Source organism: Erpetoichthys calabaricus, chromosome 5 (genome assembly GCF_900747795.2).
Source record: "Erpetoichthys calabaricus chromosome 5, fErpCal1.3, whole genome shotgun sequence".
Taxonomy (NCBI): Eukaryota; Metazoa; Chordata; class Cladistia; order Polypteriformes; family Polypteridae; genus Erpetoichthys; species Erpetoichthys calabaricus.
Window position 1 is genome coordinate 53,801,590 of NC_041398.2, and position 17,687 is coordinate 53,819,276.

Here is a 17,687-nt window from a genome sequence, read left to right on the forward strand (position 1 = left end):
TTCTGGGTAGCTCTTAGCATTGTGTTCTCAATTCCAGATTACTTATGGAGTGTTTCATTAGTAAAAAGCTGCTTAGCTATAGTGTAATTTGAACTTATTCTGTTAAACCTAATATGTAGCACCTTATGTAAGTGCTTATTTTTGATTTTTATTTTATAGGTCATGGTAAACTCACCTATATAATAACAAGGGCTACACAGTCGTACACAGTAAAAATGCACTTAGTTATGAAGGTAATTATTATTTAATTATTAAAAGTATTATGGAATTAAGGACACATAGTTCTATAAACAGCTATTAACTTTTGTAATAAAAGATGAAAACATAATGTTTGTGAATGTACTTGGGATAGGACCCCATTAGATTTTCAACATACATATCCTAAAACCTTTACTTTAATGCTATAAAGTTAATATTGCAGTCATATTGTAACCAAATAATTTAATTTTCAAAGTTCCAAATGATTATGAATTCTCTACTAAGTACCACAGATTAACCCCCACCTTGGCCAATACGGATGAGTAAGTTGAAAGTGTAAGGGTTGTCCTAAAAGATAAAGAATGAACCTCACAAAACACCTCCAGGATCACTGAAGAAAATACTTCAACTTTTTCTGTGTCAAGCTATATTTTAAATGAGCCATGTTCTATTTTTTATGTGAAAAGAAAAGTAAATTGAATTTTACCACTTTACCACCAGTGACCACTTTATTAGCACCTCATTTTTGTCACTACAAGGTCCTGAATTCTTTGAGGTATGAATTAGTCAACAAAGACAGACGGTGAACAGAAAGATATACATGGTTAATCACAATTGCTTCATTTTATTAACTAGACATACAATAACGGGCGCTAGAACAGTAGTGCGTAAACATTAGTAGGTACAGTCTACATTAAATGTAAAATAATAATAAAAATAAAATAGAAACGTATATGACAATACTGTAAGTATAATTAATATTACATTTATCCTGTCCTCTGTGGCTGCTGATTGATGTGTTGTGTCTGTTTGAAGATCTCTTATCCTGCCTCTCTTTATTTTAGCTTTAGCTCTGTGTGCTTTGTCATTTTTCTGATGCTCATTTTCCTCTTCTTCAATAGATCTATTTGCTCGTCTTTGTCTTTCTCTTTGAGAATTTTTTTACACTCATTTTCCTGTTCTTCTATAGAGTCTTTCTCTTTTAGCGTTTTTCTGACGCTCATTTTCTTTTTCTTAAATCATTCTATTTGCTCGTATTTTTCTTTGCCTTTCAGCCTTTCTTTTGTTGATGTTTACTTGCTGAGCTGACCGTTCTTCCAGGAGATGTTGCTTACCTCATTTACCGAAATCCGATTGGATCGGCCACGCGATATTTTATAGGTCTCACCCTCTCTGTCTTGTGTGACGCGTCAGGCGGCCTTTGAAGCATCTGCTAGAGGCCGGTGACTCTGCCACTCATTCCACCCTTCCCTGTACTTCTGCCTTGGCCGCGATTACCCAATCAGCACTCTCCCCAGCAATGATGTCGTTTATTAAAGAGTGTCCATGTCCAGCGCATGCGCACTTCACCAGAAGACACACACACACAGACACATGGACGCACACAGGAGTTTTATTAAAGAGTATGCTCTGTCAGTAATAATGACATGTAAAATATATATATATCTTATTTTTTATGCATTTTTGTTTGTTTATCATTTTTCCATTTTGACGATGACATCGCCATTGGCACCATTTTCTATTTTTCGGTTGCTGCTGCTTTGTGTTCCTTGTTTTTTATGTAATGTGTCCTTCTATGTTGTATTTATTGTTTCCATCAGCACTACTATTTAGTTTGTTTAGTGGTTGTGATGCTCAGTGGTTTCTAGGCATGTGAAATATGTCTCAAGTTTTTCATATTATATAAGATGGCCACAAGGTTAAAGGGATTTCAAAAAGTTGTTGAAACAAAAAAGAAGGATTTAGTGAAACACTTTAATTCTGAAGCAATTATTTTTTGTTTGAATTCTGGTTACTACTTTGGTTTTGTTGATGAAACTTTGATGTTAGCACTTGATAGACAATCTCTGTCTTTGATTAAGTTAGTTATTTATTTTGATTCTGGCAAATGCATTTGTACAGCAAACACATTTCTGTTCCTCAATTAATAAAATGAGTGCATCTGAACCAGTTTCTAATTTTTTGATGATATGTCATGCTCAGTCTGTACAAACAGAACTACAGTATAGTATAGTATATTAAGAAATATTCCTTACACTTGACAATTTCAAACCACCAGCCTGTACCTTTGGCACAAAGGCAGGATGGTCCCATAGGTTCAGTTTACAGTAAATTTTCATCCTGCCCCCTGTATGTTTCAGCAGAAATTGAGATTTGCCACATCACATAAAAATCTTCTTTGGTTCAGTTTCTAATGATCACGTGTCCATTGTGTTCTTTTCTTCCTGTTTTTAGCTTATTGGACTGGAACCTGACCTGGCCTTCTGCTTCAAAATATATCATGCATTTTCTGTATCATACCTTTCCAGACACCACTGATATAGGGGGTTGTTATTCAGGCATTTTGCCATTTATGCTAGCCTGAACAAACATGGCCATTCTCCTCTGATCTCTCGTACTAATACAGTGTTACAGTGTTTTAAGCAATAACACTGCTACTAATGGGATTTTTTTTTTTTGTTTATTGACCCATTGTATGTAAAGTCTTGAGACGTTTGTGCTTACAACTCCAAAGAGAGCAGCTATTTCTTAGATGCTAGAACCATCATGCCTGGTACTATGCCACCAGGCAAGTCACTGAGGTTGTGCATCTTGTCCATTTTAATGTTTAGTAGAACACCACCTAAAATGCTTCACTATGTACAGTATGTATGCTGTACAGTATATACTACATTGAAGACACATGATTACTTGTTTGGAGGAGCTGACTATTTATATTCACAAAAATGTATATCTAATATAGTGGTCAAACAGTTAATATACAAAGATAATGATTTTGCTAGAAATATACAGTATTTTTAAGTGTTTAAAATATTAAATCCTGAAGTTTTTATGTTCTGTTTCAGGTCCATTTTTCATCATATTGTACATAGCATGCTGATGCAAAAGTTACAAAAAGCAATCATCATACAAGACAAACAGCTAGTTAGGGTGGAATTTCCCCTAATAAAAATACCAACCATAATATTTCTTACAGATACTGTATCACATATCTGTAAATGGAAAATTTAATAATAAACTTTCCACTTTTAATTACAGTACCTGTTTCCAGACCCAATAATCTTGGATTTAGCTTTAGCTGCTTGCTTTTTAATTCGTCTGAAATATGGAAATAGTAAACTTTGGTCAAGGTGCATTACAAGTTAAGAAGAGGAAAATCACATTATTAACAGTTAACATTCATTTCATAATGGAAAAGGCTTATCTCGATGACTCTGCTGCTTTTCATGCCAAAATGTTTCCTTTCAAAAACCTGTGGATTTTCCAAGTCAAATGCAGAAGACAAAATTCTTAAATATAATATAATTTCTGCTTTAATGCACTAGTAAAATATGAAGAATAAAATCTACAGCTGGATTTATGACCCAATATGTCTGCATGTTTAATGTTAAGACCTATATGCTGTACATTAAAATTTATTCTATTACTGCACTAAATAAAAAAGCACATTGTTTTCAGTAATTTAGTAAAACACCTAAATATGCATGTCTTTAAATATGAAGGAAATTTTAATAAATATAACATTGTACATGCAGATAGCTGACAAAACATCAATATGCTTCAAGAAGTTTGAGATTTAAGGCAATACAGATGAATCAAAGAAAATCATTTGTCAAAGTAAATGTCCCAGCTGCTTTCCAGTGCTATGTCAAGTAGGTACACCCAACTTAAGTGCAACAAAACAAGGCAGAACCGGAGCCTTCACAGTAACAAACATATTCAGAAATACTAAGATAACAAGAGCATTACTAAGGGGTTTTTTATATTTATTTTTAAAAAATTGATAGTGAAAATGTCATCAAATTAAACTACATACGTATTCATGAAACCATATCCGTTGTTGTATCCATTTATAACTATGCCAAAACAAATTGATGACTAGTCACATGGGTTATGAAAACCTGGCCAAATGCATCCCATTATACAGAATATTCTTCAAAACAAGTTGACATGCTTAGTGCTTCCTGTGTCACTTGCTTAACCCTTATTTGTATCTAATTGCAAAGACTGCACTTGATATATGTTTTGAATATTGTGTGTTTGTTCTCTCCAGATCTAGTATATTTTATATATGATTTATATGATAAGCTAAGCCAGTTGCTATTAGACTACAGGCACCCCATAAGCTGCGCTGTGCATGTACAGTTTATGGCACATCTCTGTAACTGTAGTAGAATCTGACCATTTTCTTCATTTCCATCATGATGGAAACACTTATGTAAATGGTCACACTTCTTACACTGTATGTAATACTTATTTTTGTAAAGATGTCAAAGCAATGTAATGTTATTTTGTGAATAATATGATTCAAATTAATATTTAATGTATAAAAAGTAAACATTACAAACAGTCTGTGGGTTTGACCTAATCTTTCCTTTAGGTAACAGTTAAATAAAACTATTTTGTATAAACTTAGTTTCTTGTTGAGGGCGGCACGGTGGCGCAGTGGGTAGCGCTGCTGCCTCGCAGTTGGGGGACCTGGGTTCGCTTCCCGGGTCCTCCCTGTGTGGAGTTTGCATGTTCTCCCCGTGTCAGCGTGGGTTTCCTCCGGGCGCTCCGGTTTCCTCCCACAGTCCAAAGACATGCAGGTTAGGTGGATTGGCGATTCTAAATTGGCCCTAGTGTGTGCTTGGTGTGTGGGTGTGTTTGTGTGTGTCCTGCGGTGGGTTGGCACCCTGCCCGGGATTGGTTCCTGCCTTGTGCCCTGTGTTGGCTGGGATTGGCTCCAGCAGACCCCCGTGACCCTGTGTTCGGTTTCAGCGGGTTGGAAAATGAATGGATGGATGGTTAGTTTCTTGTTGTAGCAGACAACACATCTTACCAAGTTAGCACCCAAAATTGATGATTATTTTTTATTTATTTATTTTTTCATATTTGCTGTACTTATCTTTTTGTAAGACCTCTGGAGGTCAGAGTGCACTTCTGTAAATGTTAAATCAACAAACCTATCTACTGTACACATGATCACTGGTAAAAGATAATACAAGTACAATGCGTACTGTTAGTTTTCAAAGAATGCTGCTGACTGACATTATCTATTCTTTTGCTATGGCTAGAACACAGATCCTGGCTTACAAGTCAAGGAAAAACTTGACTTGTAAAAGGTCTCAGTTTGTCTGATGCAGTCCCTCTGTGGAATGCAGACTCCATGTTTTATCTGATAAAATGATCAATCAAATGCAGGGATAGCTCTCAGAGGTATGAGCTGGATACCCAAGTTCAAACAAAGGCTCATAACTCAAGTGCTGTCAACCTTGAGGAACAGAACTTTGCGCCAGTGGTCAACCTAAAAGGACTGCCTCACATGCACACAAGAAGCCAATGGCAAGACTTCTATTCGTTCCTTTAAAAACCCTTGTACAACCCTAACTCACTGCTTCCCTCTATCATCTTCCTGCCTAACCTGGCCATACTCTCCTCTGTCCAAAGCAGCAACCAATACATATAGAAAGTGGGCATAACAAAGGTTAAAGCAATTCCTTCTACTCCAAAAATTAACCAGGACTGAACTAAAAAAAACTGAATACTGTCCATAACAGGAGTTGGAGTAGGGATGCCCTTAGTCCACACCTTGCCAAGACAGCAAGTGCCAAGCAGAAGAAGACCGTATACAAGAGGCCACGCGCTTGTCTTGCTGAAAAAGGCAACTGATTGATCACCAGTTGCTCCGAAGATATCATTTTGCTAGCAACCAAGGACACTGTGTGTAAGAAACCTCAAAGAGAAACTGTAGTACCACCAGCAACCAGAACGTATAATCAAGGTGCAGAAGGAGACAAACTCCTAAAACAAAGGAAAGCACGCTGAAGTTTCTTCTACGTGTCTTGAGAAAGAAGACCAGGAAAGGAATAAAGCATTGCTTACGCAAGAACTATAATTATACTAACTTTGATTCTGACAACTATTAATTGTTATGTAGTATTGTTATGTAGTAGACAGAAGAAATCTGGCTAATGTAGTATGGTATTAATGTCACTGTAACTGAAAGGGTTGTGAAGGATAAGTTCTGGCTGTTACATGTTTCTCATCCTAAATTAAGTAACACACACCTATACACACACAACTCTGGTGTAGGGGTTAGAAAGTCAGCGCGCAGATTATCTGTGAGCACATGAACACCATGGCACAAACATGAGAAGCTCAATTAACTACCTAAAGAACGTATCCATCTTGAACACATGAATTGAAAGATCAGATTTGATCAGTTATGTTCTTTTCTCTGTAGCTAAGAAAAAAATCAACAGCTTTAGGAATTTTATGTTTTGCATTGTCTGCTAGCACCTTTCATCTCTGTACTGTATATATTCATATCCATATACAGTATATATATATATATATATATATATAGTTGCATATATCCATCTCCTTATGTCAAAAATAAATTATATTAGTTTTTTTTATTTCAACAAGCATGTTTGGGTTACATGTATTTGTGAAAGTAAACCTTCAGTCATGTTCAAACCACAACAGAGAAAGTGTTAATGTAGACTTCTGCTGATTTATGGACTTTATTCAGAAAATTGTACAGATCTCTTCATATTTCTGGTGTCCTGGCCAGAAAGTGAAACGGAGATCCCTCAATCAACTTGCATTTAGCTTGGCATGCCTTGAGGGGCATCTTGTTGATTATTTAAATTATTTACCAGCATTGCTGAAGGTAAAACAGATAATCAATTAACTGTGTGATTATATACCCCACCCTACAATGAGAAAAACATGTTGAGTTCAACAAAAGTCATAATTTTATTTTAAATGTACTTTACACTACAGTGGTTCTAATGATCATGTCACCTCCTGTTCTTCCAACTTCCAAAATATTTACATTCTTCCACCTGGGACTGCTGGTCCTTTTATACAATACCTATAGAATGTCATTCAAAGTACAAGATACTTATACTCAGCTTGTACATGAAAACCAATCTATTGCATTCCAGAAAACATAATCAGATGACAGAAAGAAGACATTATCTGGAAATAACAGAGTTATCACATTTAGGTCTCCAAAGTGGATACATTCTACATTTTGGCTGCACCATTATATCCTCTCCATTAAAATCATAAATAGAGAAATTAAAATGCATCCTTTTCATTATTTCATGCTTATTTAAACTGGATTAGAGATATCATGGAGAATGGCAATAAAACTCTTTAAACATTGGATTCAAATGACTTTCACTAGTGGCCACTGCAGGGTAGGCATAAACCCACAATTTACCTAACAAGTTTCTATGGACTGTCGGAGGAAATGAGTAACTTGGGAAACTCATATGAACATAAGCTCATTGTGCAAAGTATATCTGGGGCCAGGGACAGGGCTGACCCACAGAAATTCTGTCTTGCACTCAGACCTATACCTCAACAGTTTCTGTGTCTCATGGGTGGACTTTCTTCAGCATTCATCACTGAGTGTACCGACTTGTTGTGGATGTTTCACTACACTGCTTGATGTGACTGTATTTTTTGTTTGTCCATCTGCACCATTAGCTGCATCATCTCTTGTTATTCTCTGCACTTTAAAGTGATAGTCTGTATATATGAAATTAAGTGTACAGAAACATGAGGCAATTTCCCATAACACTTGACACTCTAAAATGAACTAATATGAATACTGCAAATTTAAAGGGAAATGTTAAAACAAGAAACAAGCCATCTGAAGCTGTTTCTTGCCAAATATTTATTTAAAAGTTGCCTACTTCCTGTGTTCTCAGCTGGTATTTCCTGTTTAAGTGACATACACAAATGCAACTATTCAAATATACCACTGTTCACACCATTTAATGCGAACAATCACCTGTACTTTGTTAGGTTAGTATACTACAAGTTACAGTTTATTCAGTTAAACTAGACACACAGGTTGTATAAACAGTCAATCACAGTAAATGGGAAGAGGAATTTGAGTCATCAGCTATTTAAACAAAAATGTTGATGGTACAATAATATCAATAGCATGTGGCCACTGACTAATGCGCATGTTCTTAATCAAGTGCAGCCATTGGGGAAATTTATAGTTCTAAGTAACGTGCAAAGAATTCATGAACACAATATAGAAAGCCTTAGTAGAGCAGATGTTAGTGATCAGTTTTTAATGTTTAGACTGAACTTTTAAATGCATGAAGAAGGCTTCTTTTCGACCTGTCTTCATGGTAGAGGCCCGCTTCCTGTGAACTGACTGCCCAGATAACCACAAATGACACATGAAAATGAATGTCAAGCTCATCTCAGCCAGGTAGTTTTCAACTGCTCAATCCTAACAAAACCTATGCCAAAGATGCAGTCCTGTTGAGAATTAATGAGCTCAAGCAACCAAATGTAAATAAAGCCATGAAGGACTTAGATGACAATATGCAGAATCAAAATGATGAGATGAAATCAGGCAGGTTTAAACAAGAAACTAAGAATATAACAACTGCTTTTTAAAATATAGTTTCAGGATGGTGACAGCATATCCCAGCAAACACAGGTTACAACAAAGGACAAAAATCTGGAGAGCTCTATGTAAGTAATCGTGTTTGTTCTGTAACAGTTTGCATTTTCTTGTTTTAAGTTAAAATATATAATAATACAGGACAGTCATTTATCACTGTCCAGGATAAGTAAAAATTACATCTTATCAATGGAAGAAAAACTCAAACAAATACATTCATGAGAAAATACTGTTCTTAAATACAGTACATTTTCTTATGGTTTCAGACTGAATTTTTGTTGATATGTACTTATACCAAATGCTTACTTGAGTCAGCTTTGTTCTGTAGTAGCAATTGTAGCAGTAAAAGTGTCATATGTGCAAAGTACAGTGAAATTCTTATTTGCATGTCTGACCAACATGCAAAAACGTGGCCAATCTTAATGACTACAGTGATGACATAATTTCTTTATCAAGTTGTTTTCTACCTTTTTATTGCCAAATATTTCTAAGAATCCCTTACACAGAGGTGCTTTTTCATTAGTGACTAGTTATATTTTTCTTAATCTGCAGCACCTTGATATACACTTTTTCACAGATGATTCATGAGCCATCTTGAGCAAATTACCTTTTGTGCTCCAAAGATTACAGTATAAATTACTTAAATGTATTGTAATGCACCTAACAAGTAACGCCATATACAGCTCTCTCTATGGTGAACACCCACACAAAGCCTTGAATAGAAAAATGGAAAAATAAAATACTCAAAAATAAGGCAATGTCTCCAAAAGCAATTTTCCCTGTCTGGAAAAATTAAAACTACCTGAACACTATTTTAAAGATAAGATCCTCCAACTAGTGAAATATCAGGAGCCTGAACTAACTTTTAGGAGTCTGTTACTCTCCACTGAAGCAGCCAAACACTGAGTCAACTCTCTCACTACTGATGGCTCATCAACACCTCTCTATCCTTAAGTCAGTTAACCAATCCCTAGAGGACGATGTCTCAAACCTTATATAGCCTATGCCATTACTCTCTCAGACTACACTGCTGCTGGATGAAACTATCCATATTCCCTTAAAGGGGAAAATGACCTAATTGACTCATAACCAAACTAAACCTAACCACACCCAACTGAAACAATAACATCAATATCACCTTGGTGCATCTGCCCACACAATAATACAAACTCGAAAAACAAAGCGTTAAACCAACATACACTCAATGCCTTTAAAAGACCTTCCCCCACTTGGCTGTCTTTTTCCAGCATCCTGAGCATGGCACCCAACCAAAGCGCCATATTTAAAATGGCATCTGGACTGGTGCACGTGCCTTTACTTGAAAGAAGACAGTCAGAGAATAAGGAGCTATGGTAAGCCCCTCTCTTCATGCTCTGACGACTGACGGTAAGTCCTCTTAATTAAGCTCAGCTTAATTCTCAGCTTTTCCCTACTACAATAACTGTGCTGTTTAAATACCTTGTTGTGCTGCTGTGGTCTCAGAGTCCTGCCAGTTTCAGCTGCAGGTTTTTATGGGGACACGTCTCCGTGTCACAGTTATTCTCATGTACAACTAGTTAGTTTTGACTTAAACTCTTTTACAATTAGGTCTGATTATGGTACAGATGTGTATTTAACACTGAATCTATGAGCCCAAGAAACATTAGATAGATAGATAGATAGATAGATAGATAGATAGATAGATAGATAGATAGATAGATAGATAGATAGATAGATAGATAGATAGATAGATAGATAGATAGATAGATAGATAGATAGATAGATAGATAGATACTTTATTAATCCCAAGGGGAAATTCACAATTATTCACATTAGGACTAAAGATTGGAAACCCACAACAATAACGTACATTAATGATTAAGAGAAGCAGGGTTATCAACCATGGTTATTGTTCACACCAGTCCTATCTAGTTTACTGGCTGCTTTGGCTAGTAGAAAGCTTTAATACAGCATTTAGGGGCACTGTTGGAGTGATATATAGAATGGGTCTGGATCCATTTTTTCAGATGAAGTCTGGACACCATCTGTATACTTCAGCTTATTTATTACATTGCATAAGGCCAACATAAGTGATTCAGATTTCTTTGAAACCTCAGCAGTTGGCAGAATATGGTACAACTTTTCACTTTTTTCCTGTTATCAAGGTAATCATCAATTATCTTGTACAGTATTTTGTTGTCACCATATAAAACGTTTTCTGAAACGTTACTAAAATCTGAGCCCAATAAGTGATATTAATGCACTGAATATCAGCACAATTTTCTAAAATGTGCATTAAATAAGGTCAGATAGCATCTGTAATAATGTACATATTTATGCATTGTAACAAGGATTGACACAAGACATCCAAAAAGGTTTGGGGCAGCCACCTGTATGTTATGCCCTGGCTGCAAAATGGGTATTATTTGTTGAGTTGTGTTCAGGTTCAAGTCCAAAACAGAACTGATTTAGAGGTTTTAAGATGGCGGCTTTAAAGGCCGAGACTGGAAGTGATGTCACCAAGGGTGGTTGCTGGAACCAGAAGTGACGTCATCATTTGGTGGCGGAACTGGAAACAACATCTTCATGGGCGCTGGAACCGGTAAATGGTCTGCAGAGGATCGAGAGAGAAAGTCACTGCACCTTGCCATCCCCTGGTCTGGCATAGAACTACCATTATTCAGGCCCTTTAGCTGCCTCCCATGCGCATGTGTGTGACAGCATATGTATTTTTTTCAGTAGGTTTGGAAATTAATTTCTTATGCACTTGTAATATAACGTAATATAAACAGTAATACTAAAATATCTTCACTACATGGGAATTTGCCATGTCTATGTATACACAATTTATTTACATTTCCTTTCCACTTCACTGTTGAACAGAGACCTTTTCATATAACCAAATGTTATCAATAGGCTTGTAGAAGTTATATGTAAGATGATAGTCAAATTTAATAAATTATATGCTAAAATAGATTAAACTCAATTTTAGCCAAAATGATGTATTTTATTAGATTTGTTTATTGTGACCTTAGTAGTGGAGGTGGTTATGTAGCTCATTGATGCTTAGAAGTATGTTGTTTAGAGATGTATGCTCCTGATAGGGACAAAAAATGGTATATTAAAGACTTTTATAATGAGTTGGACTAGCAACTAATAATCTCACTACACTTAGTATAAGTAATATTACTATTACTACTACTACTCTTATTAGTAGCCCAAAAGTTAATTAAAGAGAACCTCAGGTAGATCAGGGGTACTGAGACCTGCGCATAGAGGCAGGCCCGGTAGTGGGGTTCGTAGATGAGTAACTGAAGGTTGGGTAACCTGAGTAGTCCAGTCAGGGTCAGTTCAGAAAAGGTGTGTGGAGGCACCATGTGATATTACCATCCCCAAGATGACGGATGAAGGTCACGTACAATGCCAGTCAGACAAGAGGCATGAATGAGATGGACCCAGGGACACTAGACTTTGGCCACTAGCCAAAACTAGCTTTTGGGATTTAAAATGTAAAGAGCTTGTGCATGAAATTGAAAAATATTGATTAGATATAGTCAGAGTCAACTCAATGCACTGTATTGGATTTGGAACCAGACTTCTCGATTAAGGATGGTCTCTATCATGTTCTGGAGTTGTCCTTGGGAGGTGTCTTGTGCAGCTGTGGTGATATTCACAAACTGATGACTGGGTGCCTTAGAGTTGGTGTTTGCTCCAGAGGAAAAGAAGGTCACCTTAATGTGACTTTGAGTTCTATTGAGGAAAACTGACTGTTGGTTGGATACAAGGACCAAACTAATATTCATAGTGTTCAAGCTTCTCAGTGACATTAGATTAGATACTCAAAACTGTACTCATCCAGTAACTCTGAAGAAATACGGGGGGACTTCAATGCTCACATGGGGAATAACAGAGATACCTGGAGGGGCATGATTGGGAGAAACAGCTTGCCTGATCTGAATCTGAGTTGTTATAGTATTTCTGTCCTAGTCATGGATTCTTCATAATAATCACTATGTTTAAACACAAGGAAGATCATAAGCGGACCCGTTAACAGAATAATTTGGGCCAAAGATCGATTTTGTAGTTTTGTCATCTGATCTGAACAATCAGTTGAAAAGAGCTGCTGAGCTGTCAACTAATCACCACTTTCTTAGGTTTTCTGGCTAAGAAAGATAGAATGTCTGCTAGATAGCCCTGGCAAACATAAACTGATAGTAAGAGTTTGTAACAGACCAAACTGGTATTATTATCATTGTTTTGTAACAAATGTTTTTTTTATATTTTCATTCTGGGTATTTTAATCACTGTCTGTTGTCTTTAGTGCACCTATATTCCAGCTGTGATCTTTCATCCACAAGGTAAATAAGATCTACATACTGTATGCTTTGTAAAGTTGGAAAAGCTTGTGACTTTGTACTCCACAGTATTTTGTGGGTATGTACTTCAACAATTTTGTTTTCTGGGGCTGATTATTTGAGCTATTTGTTCCCTTTATTTGTGAAACAAAAATTGTATTCAAATGATGCTGTCCTCTTGGCATTATCAGTCTGGGATTTGTGACATGAACTGGAATGGTTCACAGTTGAGGATAATGCAGTTTAGATGAGAATCATCATCTCAAAAGCTGAGGTCATTGCCCGATCCAGGAAAACAGTAGCTTCTCATCAGAAAATTAATTCACCCACTGATGCATTTTAGATCCTTGGGACCTTGTTCACGAGAGAAGGAAAAGGTGATTGTGAGGCTGACAAATAGTGGAGTAGCAGCAGTTTTGCAGAGGTTGAAGAGAACCGTGGTGAATCTGGAATTAAGGCCTCAAATGAGCCTTTGGAGTTAGTGATCAGTCTATATCCCCATTATCACTTATGGCCATGGACTCAGGGTAATGATTGAAAGAATGAAGAGCTCAAATAAGGTTTTTGCACAGGGTTGCAGTATGAAATATAAAATTACAGTTATCAAAACTTTTTATGTCTCTACATGTATAGCCATTAAGAGACAAGATTGTGAATTAAGGATGTGTTCCGCCAGCATGAAATGTATAATATTAAATTCATAGTTTCCATCCATCCATCCATTGTCTCCCGCTTATCCGAGGTCGGGTCGCAGGGGCAGCAGCTTGAGCAGAGATGCCCAGACTTTCCTCTCCCCGGCCACTTCTTCTAGCTCTTCCGGGAGAATCCCAAGGCGTTCCCAGGCCAGTCGAGAGACATAGTCCCTCCAGCGTGTCCTGGGTCTTCTCCGGGGCCTCCTCCCGGTTAGACGTGCCCGGAACACCTCACCAGGGAGGCGTCCAGGAGGCATCCTAATCAGATGCCCGAGCCACTAAATTCATAGTTTAATTGAAATAAATTAAATAAATACTTTATTTAGTTTGTTATATATATTTCTAACCATTTAACTCATTTTCTCAGCACAAAATACACGCGTCATATTTTCACCTTCTATATTCTAGTTTCTTTCTTCATAAGCCTACAAAGTGAGAAATAAGAACTCTGAAGTTATGTATTAATATGTAATGAAATACTGGTATTGCTCATATTGTTATCCAGGGTCAACAAAATGTTAATCCTTGTTAACTATCAAGATCTGGGGCTATTAGAGTATGTCTTCTATTCTAATTATACATGATTTTTGTCATTTGTTTCAGGTTTCTTTTACCATTATTCTGTTTCCCTAATTGCATTTTAGGTCTCACAGTTTTGCCTAGCTCAGATTAACTGGGTAAGTAGAGTTCTCTTTGATTCATGTCTATATCTACATCTTATATTGAAGTGTTTTGTTATGTCGCTTCACCTCTTCTTACTGTATATTTTTTTGTATAATTCTAAGCTTTCTTTTAAGTAGTACTCTTATTTGATTCATTTCATTTAGAATGTTTCATTATATCTTTTTCCTTTGGATCCTGGAACTGTTCAAAAGCTTGTACGTTTTGCAAAATGTTTGCAAGACCTGTTTATCTGCCTTATTGTGTTTGTAATCTTTTGTTTCCATGTTTTGCCTCATTTAGCTTGCTTGTTTCTTCATTTCTAAAAGTCCGTATAAATGTATGTAATTGGCAGGGTTTGAGATTCAGCAATAGCCAATTCCTTCACATAATACTGCACCCTTGATTTAGCTCATCCATTTGTCAACGCTACTAGCACAACATTTTAGTAACATGATGAAGGATTTAAAAAGGGCGAACATTAGGGGATGCTCTACTATTGTGCCCAACAATCTTTTCTGAAATCATCTACTATTTACCTGTTTCTTCTGAACTCTGTTTGGTGAAATGTTGCCATCTTTTTCTGATTTTGCTTGTGCTTCTTTATTTTGACACCTCTCCTTGACCTCATGTTTATTTAGCCTAATCATTTGAAATGGATTAAGGAAAATAAAATATATGAATAAAATGTGTGTGCACTGTTCTCTTCACCCATCCTTGTTTGAGGTTTTGAGGTTTATGCCAGGTGCCCAGCTAAATATATCTATTCAATATGACTATGTAAAACCTCCTTATGTGGAACTGCTCTCTGCTGTTTTCAGTTGCGGTTTGCCATAGGCACAATGTACACTTGATCAGCAAAGGTTTAATTTTGTAGTTTTTAGACTAATATAACAGCTCAAATCTCATTTAATGCTTCTATTAATATTATTAAAGTGAAAATCTTATCTTTAGACACATTCACTCACTGAAGTGGATGAATCTAAATAAATAATACATTGTAATAAATGTACTGCTTTTATCTTATAGGTGACATACTCAAATTGAACACAGCGGAGAGCTTTGTTATACTGCTGTATATACAGTACAATACAAGTAATATTACTATGTCCTTTATAACTAAGCTTCAACATTAGCATTCAACATCCATTAATTGATTGTGCATCACCTTTAGATTTAACAGTGAAATCCAAAATGACAATCTTTCTTTTCAGTATTAATTCTGAACTAGACTGGTAGGGTAAACATTTACACCACCTTCCTGACAATTAAGACAGTGAATATATCTATGACAGTTCAAAAATGAAAAATGTTTTAAAAGGTATAAATATTTAAAAGGATTTAGAAAAAAGTATAAGCAGTATTTACAACTGATGCTCTGTATAGAGTACATAAGCAAGGCAAACACAGTTTATTGGTTTACTACAAGCAGATATATTAAAAACAGACATCTTGTTGCTATTTGTCCAGAAAATACCACAGATCCTCAAGAGATCTACATATAGAAATACAATTACCACTAATTGAACCTTTGAAATGTGGTGTAATTTCCAGTCTGTGCTGCAAGCCCCCTTGTTTAACAAAAATCATTAACTTTGTAATTCTTACATACACAATAGATATTCAGTCAGAATAAATACAATGAAAAGTAAAAGATGCATAATTTATTTTTTAGGTATCTGTGCCCAACTTTGACCATTTTGGAGATGCATTATGTAATTAATGTAAAAATTATCTTTATAGTTTAAATGTTTTCTTCCTTCTTGCTTTTGTTCTGTTTGTTTTCTGGTGCGAGTCATCAGTAATGATTTTTACTTTTCCCCTAAAGCTGATGAATGCTGACTAGTATACAGAAACAACAAAGTGTAGGTGCCAGGGAGAAAAGACAGGCATCCTAGCTTAATAATAATAGTTCTTTGCATTTATATAGCGCTTTTCTCTCTATTCAAAGCGCTCAGCAATTGCAGGTTAAGGGCCTTGCTCAAGGGCCCAACAGAGCAGAGTCCCCATTGGCATTTACGGGATTCGAACCAGCAACCTTCCGATTGCTAGTGCAGATCCCTAGCCTCAGAGCCACCACTCTGCCTTGTATAAATGATGGATTCATACCCCACCAGGAGGGTATAATGGATAGACTTGGTGAACTGGCTTACCAGGAGTAATTCATTCCCCAACATGACTGGTGGCAGTGTTCCTCAAGGTTGAACCTGATGAAAACACCAACAGGATTGCATGGGAGTTGGAGTCTGGAAACAGTCCTGAAGGTGCTAAGGGGGAAGGACTGCACTGGTTTGTGCATGACCTGGCAATGCTCCGGATGACCTGGACATGAGACCAGAAGCAGTTCCCAGCTTGAATTTAAAAGACAGCCTCACTATTCAGAGTCAAGAGGCAGTGGGCAACATTCTTGGGAGGTGGAAGGAGGGAATTTATATATGTGCATTGTGGCTGGAATTCTTGGAAAAGAAGGTGTTTGTGACAGACATGAATCCTTTATTTGAATCCGGAATTGTGCTTGGACATTATTATGTCTGTAGTTTGGGGCTCAGTGGTACACCTTTGTGATTACAGCAGTCAAAAATGAAATCTGGACAACACTCTTGAATGCCACACCACTGGAATAATGATTATCATGTTGTGATGTGGGCGGCATGGTGGCGCAGTGGTAGCGCTGCTGCCTCGCAGTTAGGAGACCTGGGTTCGCTTCCCGGGTCCACCCTGTGTGGAGTTTGCATGTTGTCTGCGTTGGTTTCCTCCCACAGTCCAAAGACACGCAGGTTAGGTGGATTGGTGATTCTAAATTGACCCTAGTGTGTGCTTGGTGTTTGTGTGTGTCCTGTGGTGGGTTGGCACCCTGCCTGGGATTGGTTCCTGCCTTGTGCCCTGGGATTGGCTCCAGCAGACCCCCGTGACCCTGTGTTCGGATTCAGTGGGATGGATGTTGTGATGTGGAAGTAATGATGGGGTTTTTTTTGTATTGCATGACTTGTGGGCCTGGTTGCCTTTGGTTACAAATAACTTAAATCATGTCATAACAAGTTACAATAGATATGCAGTCCTTTATAGGATTGTTCATGCTAAAGGTGCTTGCAGAGATGTCTGCTAAGAAAAGAATAGAGCATAATGCAATTGCTATGTTAATCAGTAAAGAAGTAGTTTCTTATTTTACTGGACCGTTACTGAGTAATGTTTCTCCTGAGAGGTTGATTTAGAGTTTGTTTTTAATCTGTTCAAGCTGTTATATTGATTAACTTCACATTGGTTCCAAGTCTTTAAGAAAAGTGAAATGCCTTCACAGATAAGATTGTTAGGAAATCCTGTTACTCATTGTATGGAACACATGACACCATCTGTCCACTACCTTTAGCCAAGAGGATA

General features: G+C 36.8%; 1 protein-coding gene across 6 annotated transcripts in view; it reads right to left on the minus strand.

Moving 5' to 3' along the window:
- The window catches only part of loxl3b (lysyl oxidase-like 3b), a 147,557-nt gene that overhangs the window by 51,135 nt on the left and 78,735 nt on the right, over window positions 1-17,687 (minus strand). For 4 of the 6 annotated variants that reach the window (XM_028801540.2, XM_028801539.2, XM_028801538.2 and 1 more), the window contains exon 5: window positions 3,241-3,297. The exons of the other annotated variants lie outside the window; for them this stretch is intronic. In XM_028801540.2, the coding sequence (XP_028657373.1) occupies window positions 3,241-3,297 (57 nt within the window). The remainder of the gene's footprint in view (window positions 1-3,240; window positions 3,298-17,687) is intronic. 6 annotated transcript variants of the gene reach the window in all.